Consider the following 27,616-nt stretch of genomic DNA (forward strand, 5'->3'; position numbering starts at 1 on the left):
GTACAAACGTCACTCAAACCAGAACCTTAAAAAAGAAAAAGAAAGAAAGCCAAGAGTGAACGTGAACAAGACACAGCCCCGTGCTAACATGCAAAGAGCTCAGCGCGGTATTTGGTGTTGTGTGTTACCATTTTATTGTCACCTTGTGAAGATGCACATAGGAGCCAGGAATTGTAAAAGTGGTGGCCTATCGTGGCCTTGGACATGTTGCAAGGCTAGCATATGTATTAATCAAGTGAAACAAGTGGCTCGATTAATTCAGGAAGACAAATCAATACAAAGGAATAAAAAATGTATACTTTCATCATGCGTAACATCGGTTATAATATAAATGTGGTTACGCCAACGCAATAAATATTCAAACAACCCGGAAACCAAACCCAAAATAAGCTGAACACAGAATGACTTAAAACATCGACCAACTTAGGAATTGGCACCCAGAGAGCTGGCGTCACATTACAAGTAAACGACAAAGTGACAAGTAAGTTGTTTGCACGCTATTTAGAGTTTTTACACCCACCCCCCAGCCCCAACACACACACACACACACACACACACACACACAATGACACTTCACTTATCTCTCCTAAGAGGCTTAAAGGCTTCAGAAGCTGTTCTTCGCACTAAAATGGACCACTAAAAATGACACATTTCCATATAAGATCACAAACATACCCCATTAACATAGTTACTGTCATCTCTAGCTATTCACAGTCTCTTTCTGTAACAGGAAAACACAGACAGGTAAAAATGAAGTCACATGACCCGACAGTCACTAATCATGATCGCAATGACTTTGTCGTGTGACCACCAGAAGGCTGGTTTTTCTATTCTACCAGGTAGTAGTTTGGCCCCGTGATGGACTGGCGGCCTGTCCGGGGTGTCTCCCCGCCTGCCGCCCAGTGACTGCTGGGATAGGCTCCAGCATCCCCGCCACCCCGACTGGGACAAGCGGCTTGGATAATGGATGGATGGCTGGATGGATGGATGGTAGTCCACTACACTTAACAACAGGTGAGTGTAACTGACTAATTCACAACCTGGCTGTTTTAATATGTTTACATTTACAATACTTTCCCTTTCACTTCCCCGTGAGACTCACGTGTCTACTCACTACCGTCACCGCCACAGCAAAACACAACAACATCTAACTCCATCAGGATACTGTTGGGGTGTGGGTGTGTGTGTGTGTCCAAAGAGAAAAAAGCTGATCTTTTGGTAATAATATTGAACATTTCAATCTAAATAAACTTAGTGTGCACTAAACAAACGAAGAAAAACAATCAAATACAAGGTAACTTTTGACATTCTTCCATTACCAGCGTTATTCTCTTCTGCCATCTTCTTCACAAGGGATAGTCGTTCCACAAGCTGAAAGACCAAGCACACATCAGGACAATCATTATTACTGTGAAGCTTCACAAGTGTTGTGTGACGCTTGATGTGTGTGTGTGTGTGTGTTACCTCTGTGTGTACTGGGGATCTGTGTTTGTGCACGGCAGCAGGTCTCTGATGTCTTCAGGGGGGTTCAATCCATGAAGCTTTGCCCTTTCCCATCTCTGGAGTCTGCTTATACCTGTAGGGGGGGGGGGGGGCGAGCCAGAGAGAGAGAGAGACAGACAGACAGACAGACTGTTAACTAGCTATAGAAATAACATGATCCAAAAAACATAAAAAAAATATGAATTCATCGTCCATCACTGAAGAAAGGGCGTCATTATAACACCACTGATGTACAGACACAACCATGCTATTCGTTAATTTATGAACTTTAAATCAAATAAAACTCTGCCTTTTACTAGAGGGGTGAACACATGGACTATTTCTTCACACAGTTTCCCTTCTATCCTGTCCTTTCTGCTGATATATATATATATATATATATATATATATATATATATGTATGTATGTATGTATGTAGATAGATAGATAGATAGATAGATAGATAGATAGATAGATAGATAGATAGATAGATAGATAGATAGATAGATAGATAGATAGATAGATAGATAGATAGATAGATAGATAGATAGATAGATAGATTAGCTTCGCCAGCAGGGAAGTTTAAAAGTTGCCCCTTTTTGCATTCATTTTCTGGTATCCTGCCCCGAAAATAAAAGCAGTTTTAGACCACACTTCATTAAAGTAAACAAACAATCTGAAACACCAGAACGTTCCCCAAGTCTTCTGCAGCCTAAAAAACAATGGAAAACAGTTTCTACCAACCCACCGAAAGGACATTCGTTAGAAACCGTGTGTTTAATTACAGAGATAAAAGAATTCACTGCAACAGCTCCATGTAGTATTCTCCCCTGCAAGTCACCTGTTGGCTTGTTTAAAGGCAGTTTATAGACGACTCTCCAAACTGGCTTCACATTGTTGCTGATGCCAAGTTGTTCCCTCCAAACTGTCTTTTCTCTGTTTGACATCCAACAATAAATCGGAACAACAGTTTAAATCTCGTAACAGTCCCAAATCTGGAAAAGGGTCCTCTTCATCTGGAAACTCCTCACCTTCCCGAAGCATTTTCAACAGTTCATCATCTGCTTCTGTTAATTTTGCAGTCCAGCCATTTAAAATGGTCCTCACATGGCGAACAGATTTCAATCCAACCAGTGCAGCCACAGCTTCGGTGTTCATAAATCCACTATCCATCTGAGAGTTGCAGCACCAGCAGTGCAGAGTGCGTGATGGAGGCCTGGTGTTCCACTGTCCAGTATGTCCATTCTGGATCCACCACTAAGAGGTTCCTCCAGTAACCAGTACAGGGAGACTAGTGGCTCCAAAAGTTTGCTTTTTTAAAAAGATGCCACGCCTTTAAAACTCCCAGGCAAACCTAACAAACTTAAAAACCCAGAATCCATTAAAAACATTACAGTATCAAGTCTTAACTTATCTGTTCTTCTCAAAATGCTACTTGCAAACTCCTTCCACACTGGGTATTTAAACCCAGTTAGATATTTCTGTGCAAAGTTGCCACTCTACTTGCTAGGTGTACCAGGCATTGACCCCCTCTTCTTTTGGTAAGTAAAGCACACTTTGAGGTACCCAATGCATCTTATCCCAGAAAAAATCTACTAAAACTGCTTGTAATTTTGGGAGTAAACAGGTAGGTGGCTCCATACAAGCTAAACGATGCCATAGTGCTGATGCTACAATATCACTGATGACGAGAGCTCTTCATCTAAAAGACATCTGAGAGAGCCGCCATTTCCACTTGTTTAACCTTCCCTTTATCTTCTCTAACATGCCCTCCCAGTTTCTCTTAACCATCTCCTCTTATGTTTTTAGGGAGTTGTTCCTTATCCGATGCAAGGGTCTAAGGACAGGATGTTGTGTTGCTCTAAAGCCCCTTCAGGCAAATTTGTAATTTGTGATATTGGGCTATACAAATAAAACTGACTTGACTTGACTTGACTTAAACACCCAGATATCTGATACAATCTTGTTTCCATCCCAAACCCCCCGGTAAAACGAGAAGACCACCAGACCAGTTACAAATTGCCAGTGCTTCACTTTTTCTTCAGTATACCTTTGCAGCAAGTATATGACCAAAGTCAAACACAATGTTGTCAACAATATTAATTTCAGTTTGGTTTCCAGTCAGGACCATGACAACATCAGCATAAGCACACGAAACATGAGCAGTATTAAAACCTGATAAAACCAAACCATCAATACAAGACCTCATTTTGTGTAACAAGGTTCAATAGATAATGCATAGAGCATTCCAGATAGACAGCAGCCCTGTCTCACACCTCTATGTGCTGTGATGGGAACACTCGGCCCCCCTAGTTATCTTCAATATACTCTGAATATCTCGGTACAAAACCTTGATCATAGCAATGAGACGAAGGCTGAGACTAAACCACTCCAAAACCTTTCAGAGATAAAGGTGCTCAGCCTTGTCAAATGCTTTTTCTTGGTCTAATGAGATGAGACCAAAAATGTGTGCACAAAGAACTAGAGACATCCAAAACATCCCTGATTAAAGAAACATTGTGTGATGGACCTACCAGGCACACAGTAAGTCTGGTTCGGGTGAATTACTTCATCCACCACATGTTTCAACCAGTTAGCCAGACCCTTGGACAAGTTTTTATAATCTGAGCAGAGGAGGGAGACTAGCCACCAGTTTTTAATGTCCTGAAAGTCTCCTGCTCTCCTGCAGCTCAGAGGCAGAGTCAGATTATTAAAACGTTCATTGAAAACCTCTGTAAGGTCTCCACCAAGTTCATCCCAGAAGGTCTTATAAAACTCCATAGGAAGCCCGTCAATGCCCGGGGCTTTTCTTCCATCTATCCCTTGCAGGGCTGCATACAGCTCCTCTAAGACCAGTGGCTCCTCCAGCTCAGGATGGTCATGTCAGGAGACTGTGGGAAAACTCTCACAGAAACACTCAAACAGCCGTTCACTCTCCACATACTGTTTTGTACAGCTCAGAGTAGAACGGCATTGTAAGTCTTTGGATTCCATGAGGTTCTGTGAGTTCTTCTGAGTCAGCTGACTTAAGGTGTGGACTTACCTGCTCTGCACATTTTTCTTCTGCAATCTAAAGAAAAACTTAGATGGAGTGTCCATCCGGTTGATGCTCTGGAAACGTCAGCAAACTAATGCTCCCTGAGCTTTAATAATAATGATAATAAATCAAACTTATATAGCACTTTTCTAGCATCCAAAGTCACTTTAAAATAAACGGCAGTGAAACAAGACAACAGATAAGCGTAACACAGACATATAGGGGTGGATAGGAAGGGGGGCTATGAGAGGGAGAAGCGGCAGCCAAACATGACACCAGCGGTACTCTCCGACTTAAACAAATACAAAAGGGCAAGAAAAACAAAAAAACAACAGCACTGTAGACATTGATTTTCTGTAGGGGTTTACTCCCGTAGCCTGTTTCTCTCCCGTGGCATCCAGCTAGCTTTAGTGCCTAGTAGGTCAGGTAACAAAGCTTTTTGAATTTGAGAGCTTCAATATATCCTCGATTTCCTGTGGACTCAATTAACCAGCTCCTCTTTGAGGAAGAGGAAAAGGATGGCTGATCTACCCTCTGAACCTATGGAACCATCACCCCACTTCACCTTCTGCAGAATGGACTGCTTCGGCTTGTTCCTTACGAAGCAAGGAAGAAATGATAACAAAAGGTATGAACTTCTCTTCACTTGCCTTAGCTCCTGTGCCATTCATATTAAGATACATGACATGTTCCGGAAGGGTTCCGCTTCCGGTGTGGGAAGTGGCAGCGTGAATTCATGTTCGCAGTGGTCTCACCCAGTACCGCTGTGGGAAGATGGCGGTGCAAATTCACATTTGCGGCGACCTCACCCAGTGCAGTCGGTGCAGTGTCTTTGTCCATGTCTGCATCTAAATTTTTGTCTTCGTTTGTTGGTTGGGAGAACTGGCACTGGATCGGCTGCAAGAGCTTGGTCTGCTGCGCTGTGGGCCCAGGGACCGTGGCCTTGCCCAGAGCTGCACCCGAGGAGGTAACACCAAGGGTGGTCTGACAGGATGCGGAAGCGGGGCAGTCTAAGCTAACTGCTAGCCCATGCAGACCGGCAGTACCAATAACACCGAGGGTGGTCTGGCGGCGGCCTCACCTGGCGTTGACTGGTGTTTTTGATGTCGTCATGTGGAGTGCGGGGAGGTGTGTCAAGGGTGTCTGGCTAGGGGAGCAAGCTGGGAGAGCTGGCGCTGGATCAGCTGGGAGGGCTTGGTCTGCTTCGTCCGGTTACCACAGGGACCACGGCCCCTGCCTGGAGCTGCACCCGAGGAGGGGACACGGAGGGCAGTCTGGCAGGACGCATAATCGGGGCAGGCTAGGCTAACTGCTAGCCCATGCAAGACCAGCGGTTCCAACAGTCATCCTGGCTGGCCTTTGTTCCCTTGAACAGTGATTTTTTTTTCATATGCGCAAGTATATGAGGTGAAATGACAAATAAAATGTTCTTGATTCCTTCCTGATGTTCACAGATGCCCTCATCATGGCCTTCGATGTTTCATTGCCATACGTGGCACCGTTCGTCAGATCAAATCCGATCAAGGAAGCAACTTTGTCGGAGCCAAAAATTAACCCAAATAAGCTCTGAAGCAAGTTAATGCAGACTGGCTGGCTGCATTTCTTGCCGAGCAATAATGCAACTTTAGCGTGAAGGCACCCTATTCAAGCCATGTTGGAGGGCTGTGGGAGAGACAGATTAGGACAGTGAGGGGCATCCTAAGGTCCACGCTTACCCTTTCCTCTGGCAGGCTGAATGACGCTTTGCTACAGGCTTTCCTCTTTGAAGCTATGTCAATTGTCAACAGTCGTTCAGTGACCTTTAAAAAGCTCAGTGATCCCCATAGCCTAGAGCCACTGACCCCTAATCATATTCTGACTATGAAATCTGTCAAGGCCTAACCTACCCCAAGTGAACAGTTTTTAAGTCAATGGTGAAAAGAATACCTTGCCAACATCGCTCTCAGACAGCGCTTGCATACTCCAAAAAGAAATCTGAAGGTTGGAGATAGTGTCATGATGAAAGGAGAGGCAGTGCACAGGAACCAGTGGACATTGGGAAGAGTTTCAGAAACCACTACTGACAAAGACAGACTAGTAAGGAGAGTTAAGGTCTCCCTCGGTGACGGGAAGCTTGGCAAGAAAGGGGAGCGTCTCCATAAGATGTCTGAAGTCGAGTGCCCAGTCCAGGGGCCTCGTGTAGCAATTGTTACTATAAGCAAATTTGTGCATACACACCCATGGGATTTTTTAGCTCTGAAGTTTGTTTCAGAGACCAGTGTAGAACCTGGGTAACCCCTGAATTTAGACACCGATTGGCTAAACACTGATGTCTTTGCAGGCCTGGGTGATTGCTCGTTGCAAGAGGTAGACAATAGATGTAAGAAGAAAGGAATTACAAATAACCATCATGCTTTGCTGCTGACTGTCAGACAAACTTGAGGGCTAAAAAAATCCATGGGTGTATACGCACAGATTTGCCCAGAGTAACGATAGATACATGAGGCCCCAGAAGCCAGTCCTGCTGCTGGAGACTGGCTAAATCTGCTCACTCGCCCTATAGTTCATACCCGCTCCCTATAGTCATAATCTTACGTAGTTTATAAGGGGTTTCCACCTTTTGCATGAGTTATTTGTGCTCTTATATAGATAGGGAAGTTCATTTTCAGTTTGACATCATTCATGCTTGATGCAAACTGTATGCCGCTCCATTCCATTCACTCATAGTTGGCGGGAGTGTAAATGACTTAAGAAGGTCTTTTAATAAGGTATGCACTTCCTGCAAGATTTTCTTTTGTTAGTGCCCTTTTTAAATATTCTGGGTGTTTTATTTTGGTGCCTTTCCAGTGGAATAGGGATCTTGCGTGTGCCTTTGCGGTGGAATAGGGATCTCGCATTTAAAAGTATGCGAATTGACGGAGAACAGAAGGAAGGGAGGTTACACGACATTGCTCTGCAATATAAAGCAATATAAATATAAAGGAACAAGGTATAGTGTGACTCGATATGTTTTATGATTATCTACAGTGATCTGTTATTTGGTTGATTTAACGCTCTTATGGTGTTTCAGAAAGGAAAGGTTTAACAGGAGGGAAAGTAAATTTGTGTTCAAAATACTGCTGACAGCTGAAGATAAATAAAGGCTTCTGGAAATATTAGCACGCTTCACCATTGTCTGGCTGGGGTTTGCTACCCCAAGTAAGGTGTAATATGCTTTCAAGTGTTACAGTAGAATCATGAACGAGATGTGTAGCATTATGAACGAGATGTAAGTGTAAAACCATTCATGATGTATGAATGATGTTTATGTGTTACCTGTGCAGGGGCCATATCGCCAGTCCAGATCAAACTCCTTCAGTTTCTGCAGCTCCTCTTCTCTTTCTGTCACAGGGCCGGTTTCAGCCTCTGACCGGTCAAAAAATATAACATTGGAAAAGACGAGAAGAGAAGATTAAAACCTTAGTCCATAAATTAAAATAACAAATCAAAGCAAAACAACTTGCTCGAATCAGACGGAGAAAGATTGTGATGCACAATGAATATAATAACTTATACATCAACGCTTACACCTGACTTCTTACTTATCAGTCTGTGTCAGCAGTTTGTCCCCGTTCAGTGTCAGTTTCAAATGAAGTGAATATTTATGCTTTTTTGTGTGACTGTTATTAAACACGAGATATGTAATTTTCATGCAAGAACATGTCGATATAGTCAGAGCCACTTTGTTGAATCCACACACAACGATCTGCTGCTTTTTTCCCGTGCAGACGGGAATTTGATGTGTTTTAATAGGCAAGTAGCTTACTTTCATTAGTATGCCATACTTATTCAAAACTTTTTAAAGAAAATGGAGCAATATTAAACACAAAAAAGCAGCGTAAAACGATTCCTTGGTTAATTCCTGACATTACCGTGTGGCATGTGGAATGGATTTAGACTCTGCATGTTTCTGTATACAACACTATGTGCAGAATGGTATCTCCTGAATCAGTTCAGCACCCGTAAATGATGCTAAAAATATTATTACAACTTTACATTTCACATTAGAATCTGGAAATCAGAAAGTGTCCTTCTTTTTTATCCATCCATCCATCTATTATCCAAGCCGCTTATCCTACTCGGGGTCGCGGGATGCTGGAGCCTATCCCAGCAGTCATTGGGCGGCAGGCAGGGAGACACCCTGGACAGCATGCCAGTCCATCACAGGGCCGAGACACACACACACCCATTCACACCTAGGGACAATTTAGTGCGGGCGATTCACCTGACCTACGTGTCTTTGGACTGTGGGAGGAAACCGGAGCCCCCGGAGGAAACCCACCGAGACACGGGGAGAACATGCAAACTCCACACAGAGGACGACCCGGGACGACCCCCAAGGTTGGACTACCCTGGGGCTCGAACCCAGGACCTTCTTGCTGTGAGGCGACCGTGCTAACCACTGCACTTCTTTATTTATTTATGTATTTATTCTGGTGACAAAGTAATTCAGAGCCATGAAAAGTGACGATGTCCCAGTGGCAGCATGAATTGAGGACCCAAATGTAGACGCGGTAACAGGTTAAATTACAGGTTTACTGGCAGGAAACACGAGGGTATCAGGAACACACATGACAATAACTCTACAGTGACATGGCACAGATGTGGTATGTGGTACCATGGTGGTACCATGGTGGTACCATGGTGGATGGAATGCTCTGACTACCAACAAACTAAACAGCCAAACTTAATTATGTAGAAACTTCCCCCCCCTTTTTTTCTCCCCAGTTGTATCCAGCCAATTACCCCACTCTTCTGAGCCGTCCCCGGTCGCTGCTCCACCCCCTCTGCCAATCCGGGGAGGGCTGCAGACTACCACATGCTTCCTCTGATACATGTGGAGTCGCCAGCTGCTTCTTTTCACCTGACAGTGAGCAGTTTCACCGGGGGAACGTAGCGCGTGGGAGGATCACGCTATTCCCCCCAGTTCCCCATCCCCCCAAACTGGCACCCCGACCGACCAGAGGAGGCGCTAGTGCAGCGACAAGGACACATACCCACATCTGGTTTCCCACCCGCAGACACGGCCAATTGTGTCTGTAGGGACGCCCGACCAAGCCGGAGGTAACACGGGGATTTGAACCGATGATCCCTGTGTTGGTAGGCAGCGGAAGAGACCGCCATGCTACCCGGATACCCCCATTACACCGAAACTTGGTTGAATAATCAGCAACAGCTTTGGGGCAAATGGGTGACAGAGGAAAACTGGACAGGATTCTGGACTGGGGTGGTGTTGTCAGAGCAGGACAGGACATGAGACATAGAAACCAGGACTGGAATGTCTGGAACCGAGAGCGGCTATGACAGACTGAGTTTCTGATGTGGATTATTCCTGTGCATTCCGGGACTTCATACAACTCTAAACAGGCGCATAACGGGTAATTTGGGACACGTTACGTCATGACAGGAAGCGTGTCTCCTGACTCTTCTGACCTCTCTGGCTTTTCGGCAGAAAGATGCAAACAAGATCCAAAACCAGCTCCGCACACCACCACTTAAGATAACCTTAAAACAACAACACTCACACGTGTCAGTACTGCTACAGTATGCTCGTCACCTTTCACGGGCGAAGGGCTCCTTTTCTCTCGCTTTTTGCCTCTCCGGGTTTTCTTCACCACCTTGAACGAGTCGGTGATAAGGCGACGCTTGGTTGTCATGACGGCAAACGATCTATCTGAAACACACACATACACACACACACACACACAGTGAGATTGTGGATCCTGGCAGTGTTGGTCCTCAATATGAAAACATGAGAACCTACTAACAGTGATTATTACACAAGTTTGAGACTGGTCCAGCACAAATGGTTGATGCGCACGTATAGCACATATATAACCCCCTCGAAATGCATCCGTTTAACAATAACATCCTCCCGATACTGGCATTATATGTGAGGAACACTTCATCGCTGCCTTCGGGAATGTGCCAAAATGAAGAAATGCTGGCAAGAAATCGTCAACATGACAGATAAGATCGTGTCTAAAAAAAACTCCCCTGGGACTCCAAGCTGTTTATTCTGGGCCTACACCCGGTCACCCTACAGCTACAAAATAAAAGAGTATACTTTTATAAATATTTGTGTATACTACAAGCAAAGCGGGTCATTGCACTAAACTGGAGAAGTGTCCGTGGACCGCGAATCAGACTGTGGTTTCAGGGAACGGCTTCAAACGTGACCACGGAAAAATCATTTATGTTGTCAGGGGCAAACATGACGTTTCTGAAAATGCCTGGAGTTCAGGTGTGCTTTATCTAAAACACAATGTCATCCATCCATTATCCAAGCCGCTGATCCAAAGTAGGGTCACGGGATGCTGGAGCCTATCCCAGCAGTCAAAGGGTGGCAGGCGGGGAGACACCCTGGACAGGCCGCCAGGCCATCACAGGGCCGACACACACACATTCACACCTAGGGACAATGTAGTACGGCCGATTCACCTGACCTACATGTCTTTGGACTGTGGGAGGAAACCGGCCCCCCCGGAGGAAACCCACGCAGACACGGGCAGAACATGCAAACTCCACACAGAGGACGACCCGAGACGACCCCCAAGGTTGGACTACCCCGGGGCTCGAACCCAGGACCTTCTTGCTGTGAGGCAACCGCGCTACCCACTGCACCACCGCGCCGCCCCCCAAGTGTTAGCTTTTACAAGCAAATTCCATCCAAAGGACAGATCTGTTAAGTGCTCATGACTTATGAGCATATTTTGAATACTGCAGGGAAATAAGTAGGCGAAATTCACACATCGTGCACAAATTTCAGCTGGGTTCTCCAAGACTATATGAACAACCTCGTCTGTGCAAATTTTAGTGGTTCTTGCACCTTAATTTGGTACATTAAACCGAGAATTTAAAAAAATCTAGATAGCAAGTATCCGATATGTTCTTACTCAAATTATTTCCTTATCAGATAATAATCACAATTCGTTTTTTTCTATTTCTTTCCATACACTAGGCGATACTATTCCTCTGCTTGTGAATACCATTAGTGTCCTCTGTCTGAGTTAGAATGTGGGGCATAATAACTCATTATCTAGAACCATAAACTTGATTGGACATTCTGCATATTGGCAAAAACGTGCTGACGTGTAAAAAACATCCATCCATCCATTCATTCATTATCCAAGTCACTTATCCTAATCAGGGTCTTGGCATGCTGGAGCCTATCCCAGCAGTCATTGGGCGGCAGGCAGGGAGACACCCTGGACAGGCCACCAGGCCATCACAGAGCCAACACACATTCACACCTAGGGACAATTTAGTACGGCCGAGTCACCTGACCTACACGTCTTTGGACTGTGGGAGGAAACCCACGCAGACATGGGGAGAACATGCAAACTCCATACAGAGAATAACCTGGGATGACCCCCCAAGGTTGGACTACCCCAGGGCTCGAACCCAAGACCTTCTTGCTGTGAGGCAACCGTGCTAACCACTGCACCACCGTGCTACCGTTAAAAAAAAAAAAAGTCATTTAAATTATTTCCTAATCCTGTTGCAATTAGTAAATTGCAGTGACATCGGAACATTTTAAATGAGGGGGGCAAAGAGGGGCCAACGTTTGTTGGAGGGAGGCACTCATACTGTTCTTAAAATTATATATCATACTAGAAGAATCCCGCTACAATGTAGGGGTTTGGTTATCCACCCGTCTAAATCTCCCTCCTCTTCATCCTGCCCCTAACCCCCCCCCCACTGCAACTCCCTCCCCCCAAATGTTCAGAATCATCTGAAATGCCGAGAAAAGTGGTTTTTAGCCATGTTTAGAAAATACATATATTTTGCATAATTATTATAATTATTTTAATTTTCTGCTGTTTCTGGCCCTCTCTGGAACAATACCTACCACCTCCAAAAAAATTAGGATCATAAGTGCATTTTTGCAAAAATGCATATATTTTGCATAATGCCAAAACATTTCTAAGTCCCAGAAAAAAAATTTTAGATCAAAAATCAAAGATGCTCAGAATCATCTGAAATGCCGAGAAAAGTGGTTTTTAGCCATTTTTTAGAAAAGTGCATATTTTGCATATTTATGCATAATTTTAATTTTCTGGGATTTTTCCCTTACTCTCTGAGACAATACCTACCACCTCCAAAAAGAATTAGGATCATAAGTGCTTCAGTTTTCGGTCGTCCTATCTACACTAACTAACACAACACACACACTAACACCACACACACACACACATTCCGAAAATATGTGAGTAGATATCCTCCTTCCTGTACTTTTGTTAACTGTATTTGCAGGGGTGCCCAGATATAGATTATGTTAAAGCCTTGGCCACCACATAGATTCGCCCTGGGCTAATTGTCATAACTTCTTCTGTGCAAAGTTTAGGACTTTTGTTTATTTGTGTGTTTATTTGTTTTGCAAGATATTCCTGACTCTCCCCTGGTTATCCCAAACTCTGTAAGCAACAACTGAGACCTAAAAAGTCCATCAACGATTCCAAAATCATGCAATCTTTTTTTATCCAATGAAAATTCTCTCGACAGCCAGTCAGAAAGCCATCAGCACAGCCACCGACACAAAACCCAATAGATTAATATTGTGCAAGAAATACACAATATAGGGAAACCCCTGCTTTCTGAGGGTACAGTATCTAATGAGAGGGCCAGGCGAGTTTACTCCACAAGAGATGGATACATTGTGTCCATTGTGCTGAACGTCCATACAGGAAACCTGGCACAGCCATGTGATCTACTGTAAGAAAAGTATCCCAACTTTCAGTATCTTTTTCTCCTTTCTTACTTAGTGGTGCACTTCTTTCTTTCTGTTTTAAAAAAAAAGATCAGCCATGAAAACCTAAACGGACAAAACACCATAAACAAGCAGCTTCCCGTCAACATGCGGAAACAAAACGCAAACCACTTCCGGAAAGGGCGACGCGGCTTATTCTATAAAGGAGGCAGTTTACGACGCCAGCAGGGAACAATAAGCCTACCTGGTGATTATAATCGCACAAGAGGGCCCCAAAGTGTCTGTGGACAATAACGTCTCTTTATTTACGCAGTCGCGTCGTCCTCTGTGAAGACCAAACGACAGCGCCCCCAAACGACGACGCGGCAGGTTCTTCTTCGTGAGTCTGTCCGGCAGCTTCCAGCTCGTTCGGTCAATCTGCCGCCCTCTGCCGTCCACTTCCTGCCCTGCGGTGAACGACGTCACCGCGAGCGTTCGCTATGATGTCTGTTAACCCAGTGTTTCTCAACCGGGGGTCCGCGGACCCCTAGTGGTCCGTGGTGTAATTGCAAGGGGTCCGTGAAAATAAAATATCTTTAAAAAAAAAGATCCTATGACATTTATAGAAATAGGATTTTACTCAAATGTGACTGAGACCTTTATCTACCTAAACTATAAAGGGTAACAGGACTTTTTTCTCTAATTACATCTGTTTCACAAGTGTAGTTTATTGTATTTTAATAAGAGATCTCGCTCCCGTTTGCATTGTTAAAAGTTACTGCATAAAAATTCTGTTGTTACATATATCTGAAAGTTACTGAATACATATTCTGTGTTGTTACATACACTACCGTTCAAAAGTTTGGGATCACCCAAACAATTTTGTGTTTTCCATGAAAAGTCACACTTATTCACCACCATATGTTGTGAAATGAATAGAAAATAGAGTCAAGACATTGACAAGGTTAGAAATAATGATTTGTATTTGAAATAAGATTTTTTTTACATCAAACTTTGCTTTCGTCAAAGAATCCTCCATTTGCAGCAATTACAGCATTGCAGACCTTTGGCATTCTAGCTGTTAATTTGTTGAGGTAATCTGGAGAAATTGCACCCCACACTTCCAGAAGCAGCTCCCACAAGTTGGATTGGTTGGATGGGCACTTCTTTGAGCAGATTGAGTTTCTGGAGCATCACATTTGTGGGGTCAATTAAACGCTCAAAATGGCCAGAAAAAGAGAACTTTCATCTGAAACTCGACAGTCTATTCTTGTTCTTAGAAATGAAGGCTATTCCATGCGAGAAATTGCTAAGAAATTGAAGATTTCCTACACCGGTGTGTACTACTCCCTTCAGAGGACAGCACAAACAGGCTCTAACAGGTACTATTTAATGAAGATGCCAGTTGGGGACCTGTGAGGCGTCTGTTTCTCAAACTAGAGACTCTAATGTACTTATCTTCTTGCTCAGTTGTGCAACGCGGCCTCCCACTTCTTTTTCTACTCTGGTTAGAGCCTGTTTGTGCTGTCCTCTGAAGGGAGTAGTACACACCGGTGTAGGAAATCTTCAATTTCTTAGCAATTTCTCGCATGGAATAGCCTTCATTTCTAAGAACAAGAATAGACTGTCGAGTTTCAGATGAAAGTTCTCTTTTTCTGGCCATTTTGAGCGTTTAATTGACCCCACAAATGTGATGCTCCAGAAACTCAATCTGCTCAAAGAAGTGCCCATCCAACCAATCCAACTTGTGGGAGCTGCTTCTGGAAGTGTGGGGTGCAATTTCTCCAGATTACCTCAACAAATTAACAGCTAGAATGCCAAAGGTCTGCAATGCTGTAATTGCTGCAAATGGAGGATTCTTTGACGAAAGCAAAGTTTGATGTAAAAAAAATCTTATTTCAAATACAAATCATTATTTCTAACCTTGTCAATGTCTTCACTCTATTTTCTATTCATTTCACAACATATGGTGGTGAATAAGTGTGACTTTTCATGGAAAACACAAAATTGTTTGGGTGATCCCAAACTTTTGAACGGTAGTGTATATCTGAAAGTTACTGAATACATATTCTGTGTTGTTACATATATCTGAAAGTTACTGAATACATATTCTGTTTTGTTACATATATCTGAAAGTTACTGAATACATATTCTGTGTTGTTACATATATCTGAAAGTTACTGAATACATATTCTGTTTTGTTACATATATCTGAAAGTTACTGAATACATATTCTGTTTTGTTACATATATCTGAAAGTTACTGCATAAGAATTCTGTTTTGTTACATATATCTAAGTTACAACTGAAAGCTCTTATTTTGCCCCAAAGAGTGAATAAATGCTATAATGCAATTTAAAATGCAGTTTCTACTGTTTCTATCAAATTGCAACCCCCCTCTCCCAAGATCAGGTGGAGGGGTCCTCAGGGTAGATCAAAAATACGCAGGGGGTCCAGGACCCCAAAAAGGTGGAGAACCACTGTGTTAACCAACTGCAGGTTACGCTGGGTAGCCCGGCAGTTGTGACAGCGATTTAAACAACAAAGTGTGTATGTTAACATTCGGGAGATTAAATAAAAACACACAAGTACATAGATGAATATGTGAACCACGCTGCTCACTTGGACCAGTTTGTGTACACGCAGTGTAATCATTGTGTGTTTTTTAAGCCACATCACCATCACTGACCCTTATCTACACAGCCCATCTCATCCTTTTTATAAATGTCAGGAAACACAGGCCAAATATGCTCGAAAATATGATACTATTTTTGGTGGTGGGGGGGGGGGTCTTTTCTGGAAAGAGGGATCAAAATGTTCCTCTGATCAGTGGGGCTGATATGTTTTTGGCCTGGAGTACTTGCATTCATGACTGCATGTGGCACATTTCAACTAGCAGGGGTGCGTTGATAGATACTAACGAGAGAGAGAGAGAGAGAGAGAGAGAGAGAGAGAGAGAAAGAGAGAGAGAGAGAGAGAGAGAGAGAGAGAGAGAGAGAGAGAGAGAGAGAGAGAGATTGATTGATTGATTGATTGATTGATTGATTGATTGATTGATTGATTGATTGATTGGGCGCCACAGTAGCTAGCACTGTCGCCTCTCAACAAGAAGGTCGTGGGTTCGAACCCCGGGGGTTGTGGAGTTTGCATGCTCTCCCTGTGTCTGCGGTGGGTTTTCCGGTTTCGCCCACCATCGAAAAGATACATGCATGTTGGGGTTTATACTGCTGCCTGTGCCCCTGAGCAAGGCAGTGGGAAAAGAACCGGAGTTGGGCCCCCGGGCGCAGCACGAAGGCGGCAGCCCACTGCTCCCAGCTACACAGATCACAGCTGGGGTGGGTTAATTTGCAGTAACTGGATTTCCCCTAGGGGACTAATAAAGGAAACTTAATTTGATCATCTAATCAGTTTGCTATGTTGCTCAGTATTACTGTTTAACGCTAGAATATCTCTCCGGTGTTATCAAAATGTGTGACCGTGAGAAACTGTGACCTGCGTGTAGACGCTATTTGAGTGTTCAGGGTCACATTCATTGCAAATGGGGTGTGGGGGGGGTGAGAGGGGGATGGATAGCTCAGTTGGTAAGAACATCAGCTTTCCATGCCGGAGATTGGGGGTTCAAACCCCGGGTGGGACAAGTGTCCAGTAAGAGTCTGTGGCTTAGACTCCTGATGCTATACAAGCCAGCTACCTCAGATAGGAGTGAGAGTAACATGAATAGAGTCATACCGGCTGAGACGTCGCCCAGGTTAACGAGGGCCATGTCAGGTGTTGGGGTACCGGGGCAACCTGATGAGAAATGGAATACTGGGACAAGACGTTCATGGACAAGGGGCCGAGAACCTGGAATTGATGGAGTGCTACTATAACAGCGGACCCCTGGAGAGAGACTATATGAAGCGAACGTGGGAACCGTGGGCCAGTAGGAGACCCACTCCACACTGACTCAGAAGCAGCTAGTTGCTCAATGCTCAAACTTCAATGAATGAATGATTTATTTCAAACATGTTAATAAGCAGGCTATAACGTGCAGATAAGCTATTGCCAATAATGTGAAGTGATCAACAAATCCACACATCAAACCCAGTGAACACATCTCCGTATGCATTTGTCACATGTGGGAAAAGCAGTAGTAGGAAGTATACACTTGTTTTTTCCTACCCCTTCTCCCCTACTCTTAAGTTAACTCTGCTACTATATCCCCACTGTACTGTATAATTCAAATTCCATGCGAGTTGTGTTGCACAGTACAAACTCAGCTAATGTGAAAATAACAGAAGAAAAAAACACAAATCAAAAACACATGAGAGAAAGAAAGAAGAAAAAGAAAAACACATCCTAAAGTCATGTACCAAGAATGGACAGATCTCAATGCTACGTACAACCCAAATAGCCACTCGGTGTCATGGGAAGAAAAGTGTGGGGGGGGGGCGGTAATAAGAGATATTTAGAGATAAATAAAACTTATAGTTAACACAACTCTTCATCATCCCTATATCTCTTGATAATCAGACCTTTGTCCTTCCTGAACTGTGTAGTGTTTGTACTTTGTACTGAGTTCCATGCTCACACTGCTCCACAATTTTACACCTCAGGTGGAAATCCCCATGCTCTTCTAAGTTGTACAAAACACGTAATTTTTTGCAGTTTAATTTCCCCCTCAAATTCTGTTCCCCTTCTCTATCTGAGAATATTTGTTGTATATTGCTCGGTAGTAGAACGTTTGGGCGCAAGTCCATGAATACTGGGATGCTCTCCAGCGCGTCACCTGTGCCCCCGTCCATAGGGTTAGTGGTTGTGTCAAGAAGGGCATCCGACGCAAAATTTTGCCGAATCATTATGCAGATTGACAAGACCATACTGGATCGGTCAAGGCCCGGGTAAGTGCAAACTGAAAGGCATAACCAAGTGGCTGGGATAGTATACATACAGGAACATCTGTACTGAATACAGACTGGACGCCCCCAAGTCCAAAGGGTGACACTGCCACTGGTTGAGAATGGCAGAGCTAAGATCCTGTGGGTCTTCACGTTCCAGACTGACAAGCTGGTGCTGGCTAACCAACCAGACACTGTGTTGGCCGACAAGGAATCTAAGACAGCAGTAGTGATCGATGTAACGAGCCCGAGCGACAGCGACATCAGGAAGATAGAGCATGAGAAGCTAGAGAAATATCAAGGGCTTCGAGAAGAACTAGATGGGATGTGGAAGGTGAAATCCACAGTAGTCCCCGTGGTAACAGGAGCACTAGGGGCTGTGACCCCCCAAACAAACTGGGAGAGCTGCTCCAGCAGATTCCAGGGACAACATGTGAGGTGTCTGTCAAGAAGAATGCAGTCCTAGGAACAGCTAAGATACTGCACAGAACCCCCAAACTCCCAGGCCTCTGGTAGAGGACCCGAGCTTGAGGAAGACACACACCACCCGAAAAAGAGAGGTACGAGTCTGTTTCATGCCATAAGTGGTTTGGTGGTTTGTATATATATATATATATATAGCATGGTGGTGCAGTGGTTCGTGCGGTCGCCTCACAGCAAGAAGGTCCTGGGTTGGAGCCCCGGGGTAGTCCAACCTTGGTGGGTCATCCCGGGTCGTCCTCTGTGTGGAGTTTGCATGTTCTCCCCGTGTCTGCGTGGGTTTCCTCTGGGGGCTCCGGTTTCCTCCCACAGTCCAAAGACGTGGAGGTCAGGTGAATTGGCCATACTACATTGTCCCTAGGTATGAATAGGTGTGTGTGTGTGGGGGGGGGGCTATGATGGCCTGGCAGCCTGTCCAGGGTGCCCCCCGCCTGCTGCCCAATGACTGCTGGAATAGGCTCCAGCATCCCTGCGACCCTGACAGCAGGATAAGCGGTTCAGATAATGGATAGATGGATATATATGTATATATATACATATATATCCTCCAAAGGCGCCTTCCTTTGGAGGTTTACCGGGCACGGCCAACTGGGAGGAGACCCCGGGGTAGACCCAGAAGTCGCTGGAGGGACTACATGTCCAATCTGGCCTGGGAACGCCTTGGGATCCCCCAGGGAGGAGCTGGAGGGCGTTGCTGGGGAGAGGGACGTCTGGAGTGCCCTACTTAGCTTGCTGCCACTGCGACCCGACCCCGGAGAAGCAGCTGAAGATGAGATGAGATGAGATGAGATGACATATTTATGAGGATCAAGGAACATGAACAGGTTCCTGGAAGGTCCTAATGAAACACAGCTTTAAGATAAAACACCATTCGCCTTCTTTTCACATGCATCAAAGCACATCTGAGAGCCTTTTTTTATATAATCTTATGAACCATGCAGAAAGAAAAGCAAATTTTACTTAAGAGCAACTGGCAGCCCACACATTCCTTTCGGTTTTAATATGAGCTTGACAAACTGAGTTTTCACAAGGTCTCAGTTATTGTCTACCACAATTGTTCTCACAGATCCAGTGAGATAACGCGCTACACCTGAAATCATTTAAACCGACGAACTCTTCCATTGCACGTATGTCACCACAGTCTTCTCCACCAAAGGCTCCGTCTGGCTGTCCACGAGCCCAAAAGGAACTGAAAACCACAAAAAAGAATAAAGACAAAAAAGATAAAGTAAGTTTATAATCTATTATAAACAGAGTCACCGTTGAACTGAACGTTCACCTATGTTCCATCTGATGTCACTCATTTCTACTTTCACATATGGGTCTGTCTTGTCACATGACTATGACACGGTTTGAGTTAATCCTCATCAGTCAGAGGCTAAGTGTCCACAAGTTCAGTGCTACGTAAAACCTAAATTCCTCAAAAATTGCAAATTTAGGGAGCCTGGAAGTCCAAGTGTGACGCAACCAAAGTGACTGAGGAAACCCGGCCACTTAGGATGCACAAGCCAGTGCATTCTTCCCAAACCTGGATAAATGTGGAGGGCTGCATCAGGAAGGGCATCTGGTGTAAAACCTTTGCCAAATCAAATATCTACTACTACTACTACTACTACTACTACTACTACTTTCAGCTGCTACCGTTAGGGGGCGCCACAGCAGATCATCCGTTTCCATTTCTTCCTGTCCTCTGCATCTTCCTCTGTCACACCAGCCGCCTGCATGTCCTCCCTCACCACATCCATAAACCTCCTCTTTGGCCTTCCTCTTCTCCTCTTCCCTGGCAGCTCCATATTCAGCATCCTTCTCCCAGTATACCCAGCATCTCTCCTCCACACATGTCCAAACCATCTCTATCTTGTCTCTCTTGCTTTGTCTCCAAACCATCCAACCTGACCGGTCCCTCTAATATACTCCTTCCTAATCCTGTCCTTCTTCATCACTCCCAGTGAAAATCTTATCATCTTCACCTCTGCCACCTCCAGCTCCACCTCCTGTCTTTTCATCAGTGCCACTGTCTCCAAACCATACAACATAGCTGGTCTCACAACCATCTTGTAAATCTTCCCTTTAACTCTTGCTGGCACCCTTCTGTCACAAATCACTCCTGACACTCTTCTCCACCCACTCCACCCTGCCTGCACTCTCTTCTTCACCTCTCTTCTGCACTCCCCGTTACTTTGGACAGTTGACCCCAAGTATTTAAACTCATACGCTTTCGTCACCTCCACTCCTTGCATCCTCACCATTTCACTGTCCTCCCTCTCATTCACCCATTCCGTCTTGCTCCTTCTAACTTTCATTCCTCTTCTCTCCAGTGCATACCTCCTCCTCTCCAGGTTCTCCTCGCCCTGCATCCTACTCTCACTACAGAGCAGAATGTCATCCGCAAACATCATCGTCCATGGAGACTCCTGCCTGATCTCGTCCGTCAACCTGTCCATCACCATTGCAAACAAGAAAGGGCTCAGAGCTGATCCTTGATGTAATCCCACCTCCACCTTGAACCCATCTGTTATTCCAACCACACACCTCACCACTGTCACACTTCCCTCATACATATCCTGCACCACTCCTACATACTTCTCTGCAACTCCCTGACTTCCTCATACAATACCACACCTCCTCTCTCGGCACCCTGTCATATGCTTTCTCTAAATCCACAAAGACACGATGTAACTCCTTCTGGCCTTCTCTATACTTCTCAATCAACATTCTCAAAGAAAACATCACATCTGTGGTGCTCTTTTGTGGCATGAAACCATACTGCTGCTGCTGATCATCACCTCTCCTCTTAACCTAGCTTCTATTACTCTTTCCCATATCTTCATGCTGTTGCTGATCTTATACCTAAAGACTCTTCTCTTCTCTAAAAGTGGGCTACATTTAGCCACATATATGCTAACTTGATGAGAGATAACAGGTAGCCGCCACATTGAAATCAGTGTTCAGAGGGAATAAACGATAGAACTTGCTTGTTTAAATTATGCTACATGAATTCACTCGGTCATTCCCACTCCATTAGTTTATCTCTTTATTAATTCATTTCAAAAATCTGCACTCATATCAACTGTCTGTATAAAATCAAATTGTGATGGAGCTCAGGATGGAGTTAGCAGTGAACTTTTGTATACAGCATTGAACCAGTATTTAGCAGTAGAAAACTGAAGCCTAACATCTGTCTTACGGGTCAGTAGTCACTGGTGTCCCATCAATCCACGTCCAAATTCCCTCCTTAGCCCGGTCCGTCATTCCGACCCACGCTGCCTTTTTCTGTCTCAGCAGAAATTCCTGTCATAAATCCAGATGCTCTTAAAAAATACCCCCAAAAACAAAGGACAGTTTACATATGAATTAGAATTTACCGAGTTGAGCGTGTCCATAAGGCACTGATTTATACAACAGCACACAGATTACAAAACACAATATAGTATACGGTGTCTTACATTTTAGTAACTGTATACAACCAATTACATTTTATCAACACCATTGGACCTCTTTTACTATTCTTTTTCGGTCCTTTGTGGCTCCCCCTTTTTCAAGGAACAGTCTGAAGGGAAAGAAAACTAGGTGCAGTCAGAGAAATGTCAGAAAATAATGGTATGAACTGACAGTGTAAGTTAAATCCAAGGGCAGATCATATCAGCGATTCAGTCATTGGAATACCCATAGAAAACCCAGACCCCATGTCCAGTCATCAAAATATGAAGTCGTGTCTTTGGGGAATGATTAAATCAATCCATGTGTGGCAGAATTTCAAAAATCATCCATGTAAGAAGATGATTTGCCATAGAGGAAGATACATATCCTATGCATTATGGAAAACTAGTTTGAAAATATAATCAAATTTTGGGGAATTTTCATGTACTTCTGAAAACGTTGGTTAAGAAAATTTGTTTACACTAGGTTAACGAGTAAACAGTATTAACAATCGGCTTTGGAGTTTCTTTAGAGAGGAACGCTAATGATCCTGGTAGACATCCAGCAATTGAGCTAAGCTAGGCTATTTACAATTCAACATATGTACCTTCAAACTGCATGCACAGACATAAAAAAAAAGTATCCACAAGTTTGTCTGACTATGTAAGTACGATACACAGTTCAGAGCATATCTTGCTCCCTGAACATGGTAGAAGACTATGAACTGTTTAATAAACCCTCACCCAAATAAAGAAGGGAAAAAAAGCCATATCGTGCCTCCATAATGAGTTGTATTTTGAAGTAAAACAGGATACTGGGGCGGGACAAAACGTAGGGTGGGATGTGATTTGATTTGACGATACAAAACATTTAGTGATATTCAAAGAAGGTTGAACCAGTTCATTTGGATACAACATTTATTGACAGATATGTTTAATCACTCATCTAAGTGACCTCTTCAGTCTTCCGAAGAGGTCACTGAGATGAGTGATGAGTGACAAAATTAGTTCTTCTACTCCAGCTACTCCTGCAGATCCTGTCTTACTAAATTCATATCTATACGACGAGTCACTGATAGTCCCTGTTATAACAGCTTTTGAGACCATCTCTCTCGATACTTTGACTAAGCTTGTGTCAGCTTCTAAACCAACTACTTGCCTACTTGACCCTTTACCAGCAAAACTTCTTAAAGACCTCTGGCCTTTCCTGGGACCTACATTGCTAGACATTGTTAATTTATCACTTACTACTGGCATTGTTCCCAGTGGTTTTAAGACAGCTGTGGTTAAACCTCTACATAAAAAGAAAAAGCACCTCGATCCAGGGTCTCTAAATAACTATCGACCAGTCCCTAATCTTCCATTCTTTGCTAAAGTACTGCAGAGAGTTGTGTATCAACAACTTTCGAGCCATATAGAAGAAAACCATCTATATGAACCTTTTCAATCGGCTTTTAGGGCCTGTCACTCCACTGAAACTGCTCTGACCAGAGTGGTGAATGATGTTTTACTAGCTATGGATTCTGATTCCGCTTCTGTGCTTCTGCTACTGGGCCTCAGTGCAGCCTTTGACACCATTGATCACTGTATACTATTAGACAGATTAAATTTTAATTTTGGTGTCTCTGGCTTAGCTCTCTCTTGGCTTAAGTCCTACTTATCTGGGGGCGTCCGGGTGTCATGGCAGTCTATTCTGTTGCCTACCAACACAGGGATCAGACACATTTGGCTGTGTCTGCGGGTGGGAAGCCGGATGATGGTATGTGTCCTGGCCACCGCACTAGTGCCTCCTCTGGTCGGTCGGTCGAGCAGGGCACCTGTTTGGGGGGGAAGAGGAACTGGGGAAATAGCGTGATCCTCCTATGCGCTATGTCTCCCTGGCGAAACTCCTCACTGTCAGGTGAAAAGAAGTGGCTGGCGACTCCACATGTATCAGAGGAGGCATGTGGCAGTTTGCAGCCCTCCCAGAATCGGCAGAGGGGGTGGAGCAGTAACTCGGATGGCTCAGAAGAATGGGGTAATTGGCCAAGTACAACTGGGGAGAAAAATCCCTCCAAAAAGAAAAAAAAAGTCCTACTTATCTGGAAGAACACATTGTGTCTGCTATTTTAATATTAAATCAAAATTCCCTGACGTTAAATATGGTGTACCTCAGGGCTCAGTTCTTGGCCCTCTACTTTTCTCTCCTTATATTTCACCTCTTGGCCAAATTATACGCGGTTGTGGAATACATTTCCATTGCTATGCTGATGATACTCAGCTGTATGTGCCTATAAGGGCTGATGATCATACTCAAATGACGAATTTAGAGGCCTGCTTGGCTGCAGTGAAAAATTGGATGTCACTAAACTTTCCGCTTTTAAATTTGGATAAAACTGAGATGCTGGTCATCGGCCCTGCTAGACACAGACACCAACTTGATCAAGTAATGTTATCAATCAACAATTCTGTGATTTCACAAACTGTGGCAGCCAAAAATCTTGGTGTTACGTTTGATTCCAGCCTTTCCTTTGATAAGCACATTAAAGAAATCACCAAGACTGCATTTTCTCACTTATATAACATAGCTAAAATTCAGTCTTTCTTGTCCATGGCTGACGCAGAGACTTTAATACATGCATTTGTTTCATCCAGACTTGATTACTGTAATGTTCTGTTTTCAGGTCTGCCACATGCTGGTACTAAAAGTCTTCAGATGGTTCAGAATGCTGCAGCTAGAATCCTAACTAAAACTAGAAAATTCAACTATATTACGCCATTTCTTGCCTCCCTTCATTGGCCTTCTATCCATGTTAGATCAGACTTCAAGGTGCTTCCGCTGACTTATAAAATCCTAAGTGGGCTTGCGCCATCTTACCAGTCTGATCTCCTTAAACTGTACATTCAATCTCGAGCTCTTCACTCTTAAAATACAGGGCTCTTGTGTGTACTCAAAGTTAAAAAGAAGTCAGCTGGTGGCAGGGCCTTTCCCTATTGGATCCGTTCTTGTGGAAGAACCTGCTTGCTGGCATCAGACAATCAGAGGCTGTTGAGTCCTTTAAATCCAAACTTAAAACTCGTCTTTTGCCTAGCCTACAATTAGTTGCCTTTAAGTTGAGTGTTTCAGAACCTGTACTGCATGGCGGGTTGGTTTCTGTCTCAATGAATTTACCAAGCACTGTTCGGCTGATGTGATTATAGCATATAGATTATGACTATTGCAAATAGTCATAATCTATATAATAATCTCTTCTCTCACATGTCTTTTCTCTCTCGCTGAATGATGTCTTCTCCTTTCTCTTTTTCTGTGTGAATGGTGTCATGTGAGTCTCCCTTGTGCGCACGTGCATGCAGTCTGTCCTCCTCCTAGGTCACCATGGTGATGGTGGTCGCCACCTGGACACTGCTTGGCATCCCCCTCATCGCATTTTCTTTTTATATACCTTGTAACGGGTCACGGGATGGTGGGATAGGCTCCAGCATCCCGTGACCCGAATTCAGATAAGCGGCTTGGATAATGGATGGATGGATATCCTACAAATACATATAATTTTGTTACCCTGTTTTAATGTTATTTCCTTCTCTCACTAAGGTGTGACCAATTTTTGCTTATGCTTGTCGTGTGGTTTGGGTCCCTGGGCTGTTCTGGTGGTGTGCTGACACTGCTTGGCATCCTCCTCATCATATTCTTCATATATTTTATAATTCCATTATAATTCTGTTATCCTCTTTCAATGTTGTTTTCTGTAAATTGTGTAAACACAACGTCCATTGCATGTTGTCCGTCTTGGGAGAGAGGTCCCGCCTCTGCTCTCCCTGAGGTTTCTTCCTATTTTTTCTCCCTGTTAAATTAAATTTTTCAGGGAGTTGTTCCTTATCCGATATGAGGGTCTAAGGACAGGATGTTGTGTTGCCGTAAAGCCCCTTGAGGCAAATTTGTAATTTGTGATATTGGGCTATACAAATAAAATTGACTTGGCTTGACTTGACCATTTAATGCCATGTTACTCTCTGACCCAGTTAAAATTAGGCTATGGAAACTGCCAGGACATTGCATCCTTATTTCCCACCATTAGGCCCTTATTAGACTTTCTTAGAGGGTGTCGTATAAGGGTCTAACTGTGTTTGTTTACTGTCTAATAAAGAACATATTAGTTCTAGTTTTTGTCAAATTTGATACAAAGTACGACTTGTTAGTGTACTGTAAAATAAAGTGCAAACAAGCGCTGTCTTCCTGAGCAATCAAAATGTAAGTTCAACTTTATTGACAGCCAGGTAAGTTTGCACATATTAAGAATTTGTCTCAAAGAAAACATGCGTGTTTGATAATGTCAGCTATACCATTTTACACAGATCTTAGCTGAACATGACAGATAAGCCTATTGTTTGCTGCTTCATTTTTTAGAAACGCTGACCTAGGAAGTGAACAGAAAGTAGACTGACCAGTTCCTCTCTGCTGTTGATGATCACCAAGTCAGCTCCTCTCTCTTGACACTCCTCTCTGCTCTTGTTCCAACTCCTCCTCTCAGAGGAGACGTAGTAGCAGCTTGAACCAAATACTATCCACCCCTGTAGGCAGCTGTTTTCTCCTGTTAAACCATATCACACAGCCAAAAAGAAAAAAGAAAACAAAACAAATTTTAAAAAAACCAATACATCACACATCAGCAAGCACATCAACTGTATTGTTTCCATCCAATTGTCAAGTCACAAGAAATAAAATGCAAATTGGTTGCATTTGCATCAGTTCTGTGTAAGTGAATAAAACCCTAAAGGTAGTTTGACTTGTATTATATTCTTCATATATTTTATAATTCCATTATAATTCTGTTATCCTCTTCCAATGTTGTATTCTGTTAATTCTGTAAACACAACATCCATTGTACGCTGTCCGCCTTGGGAGAGAGCTCCGTCCTCTGTTGTGCTCCCTGAGATTTCTTCCTATTTTTTTCCTCTCTGTCAAAGGGCTTTCAGGGAGTTGTTCCTTATCCGATGCGAGGATCTAAGGACAGGATGTTGTGTTGCTGTAAAGCCCCCTGAGGCACATTTGTAATCTGTGATATTGGGCTGTACAAATAAATTTGACTTGTCCTACATTATATGTCCATACTTTACTCCAAACCCATGAGTGAGAGTAACACGAATATAGTCATACCGGCTCCGACGTCACCCGGGTTATCAAGGTCCGTGTCAGGTGTTGGGGAACCAGGGATACCTGATGAGAAATGGGCTACTGAAACAAGATATTCATGGACAAGGGCCGAGAACATGGAACTGATGGAATACTACTGTAACAGCAGGCCCCAGGAGAGGGTCAATATGAAGCGTATGAGAGAACTGTGGACCAGTAGATGACCTACTTCTACACTGAATCAGAAGCAGCTAGTGGCTCAATACTTGAAAGCTATAGAAGGAAGCTACTGTCACAACTTGAGATGGAGAGGCTCCAACAGCATAACAATACAATTAAGCACCCTGAACGGCCACCCAGTAGACAGAAGATACACGAGGACAGATTCTAGCTAGCTGAAACAATCCTACCAGCTATGACAGCTGAAGCTACTGAGGTTCAAATGAGAATCATGGCCAGACTAAAGACAGTCAACTCATGGGCATGGCTTCTATGATTCAGTGAC

General features: G+C 43.8%; 1 protein-coding gene across 1 annotated transcript; it reads right to left on the reverse strand.

The window, feature by feature from the left end:
- Positions 1–554: 554 nt before the first annotated feature.
- On the reverse strand, positions 555–13,621 carry pold4 (DNA polymerase delta 4, accessory subunit). The gene is made up of 5 exons (XM_056280276.1): positions 13,492–13,621; positions 10,095–10,211; positions 7,814–7,903; positions 1,465–1,576; positions 555–1,371 (listed from the first exon to the last, which is right to left on the reverse strand). Exons 2-5 carry the CDS (start codon positions 10,192–10,194, stop codon positions 1,347–1,349), a joined length of 327 nt encoding a protein of 108 aa, XP_056136251.1. The 5' UTR covers positions 10,195–10,211; positions 13,492–13,621; the 3' UTR covers positions 555–1,346.
- Between the last annotated feature and the right edge of the window lie 13,995 nt (positions 13,622–27,616).

This window comes from Lampris incognitus, chromosome 5 (genome assembly GCF_029633865.1).
Source record: "Lampris incognitus isolate fLamInc1 chromosome 5, fLamInc1.hap2, whole genome shotgun sequence".
Lineage (NCBI taxonomy): Eukaryota > Metazoa > Chordata > Actinopteri > Lampriformes > Lampridae > Lampris > Lampris incognitus.

Bases quoted from the DNA above. Each gene is read 5' to 3' on its own strand.
- pold4 (XM_056280276.1), bottom strand. From the start codon at position 10,194: ATGACAACCAAGCGTCGCCTTATCACCGACTCGTTCAAGGTGGTGAAG. The intron at 7,904-10,094 runs GTGACGAGCATA...TTGACCGGTCAG, and splicing joins GAGCCCTTCGCCCGTGAAAG to AGGCTGAAACCGGCCCTGTG. The intron at 1,577-7,813 runs GTAACACATAAA...CCCCCCCTACAG, and splicing joins GCGATATGGCCCCTGCACAG to GTATAAGCAGACTCCAGAGA.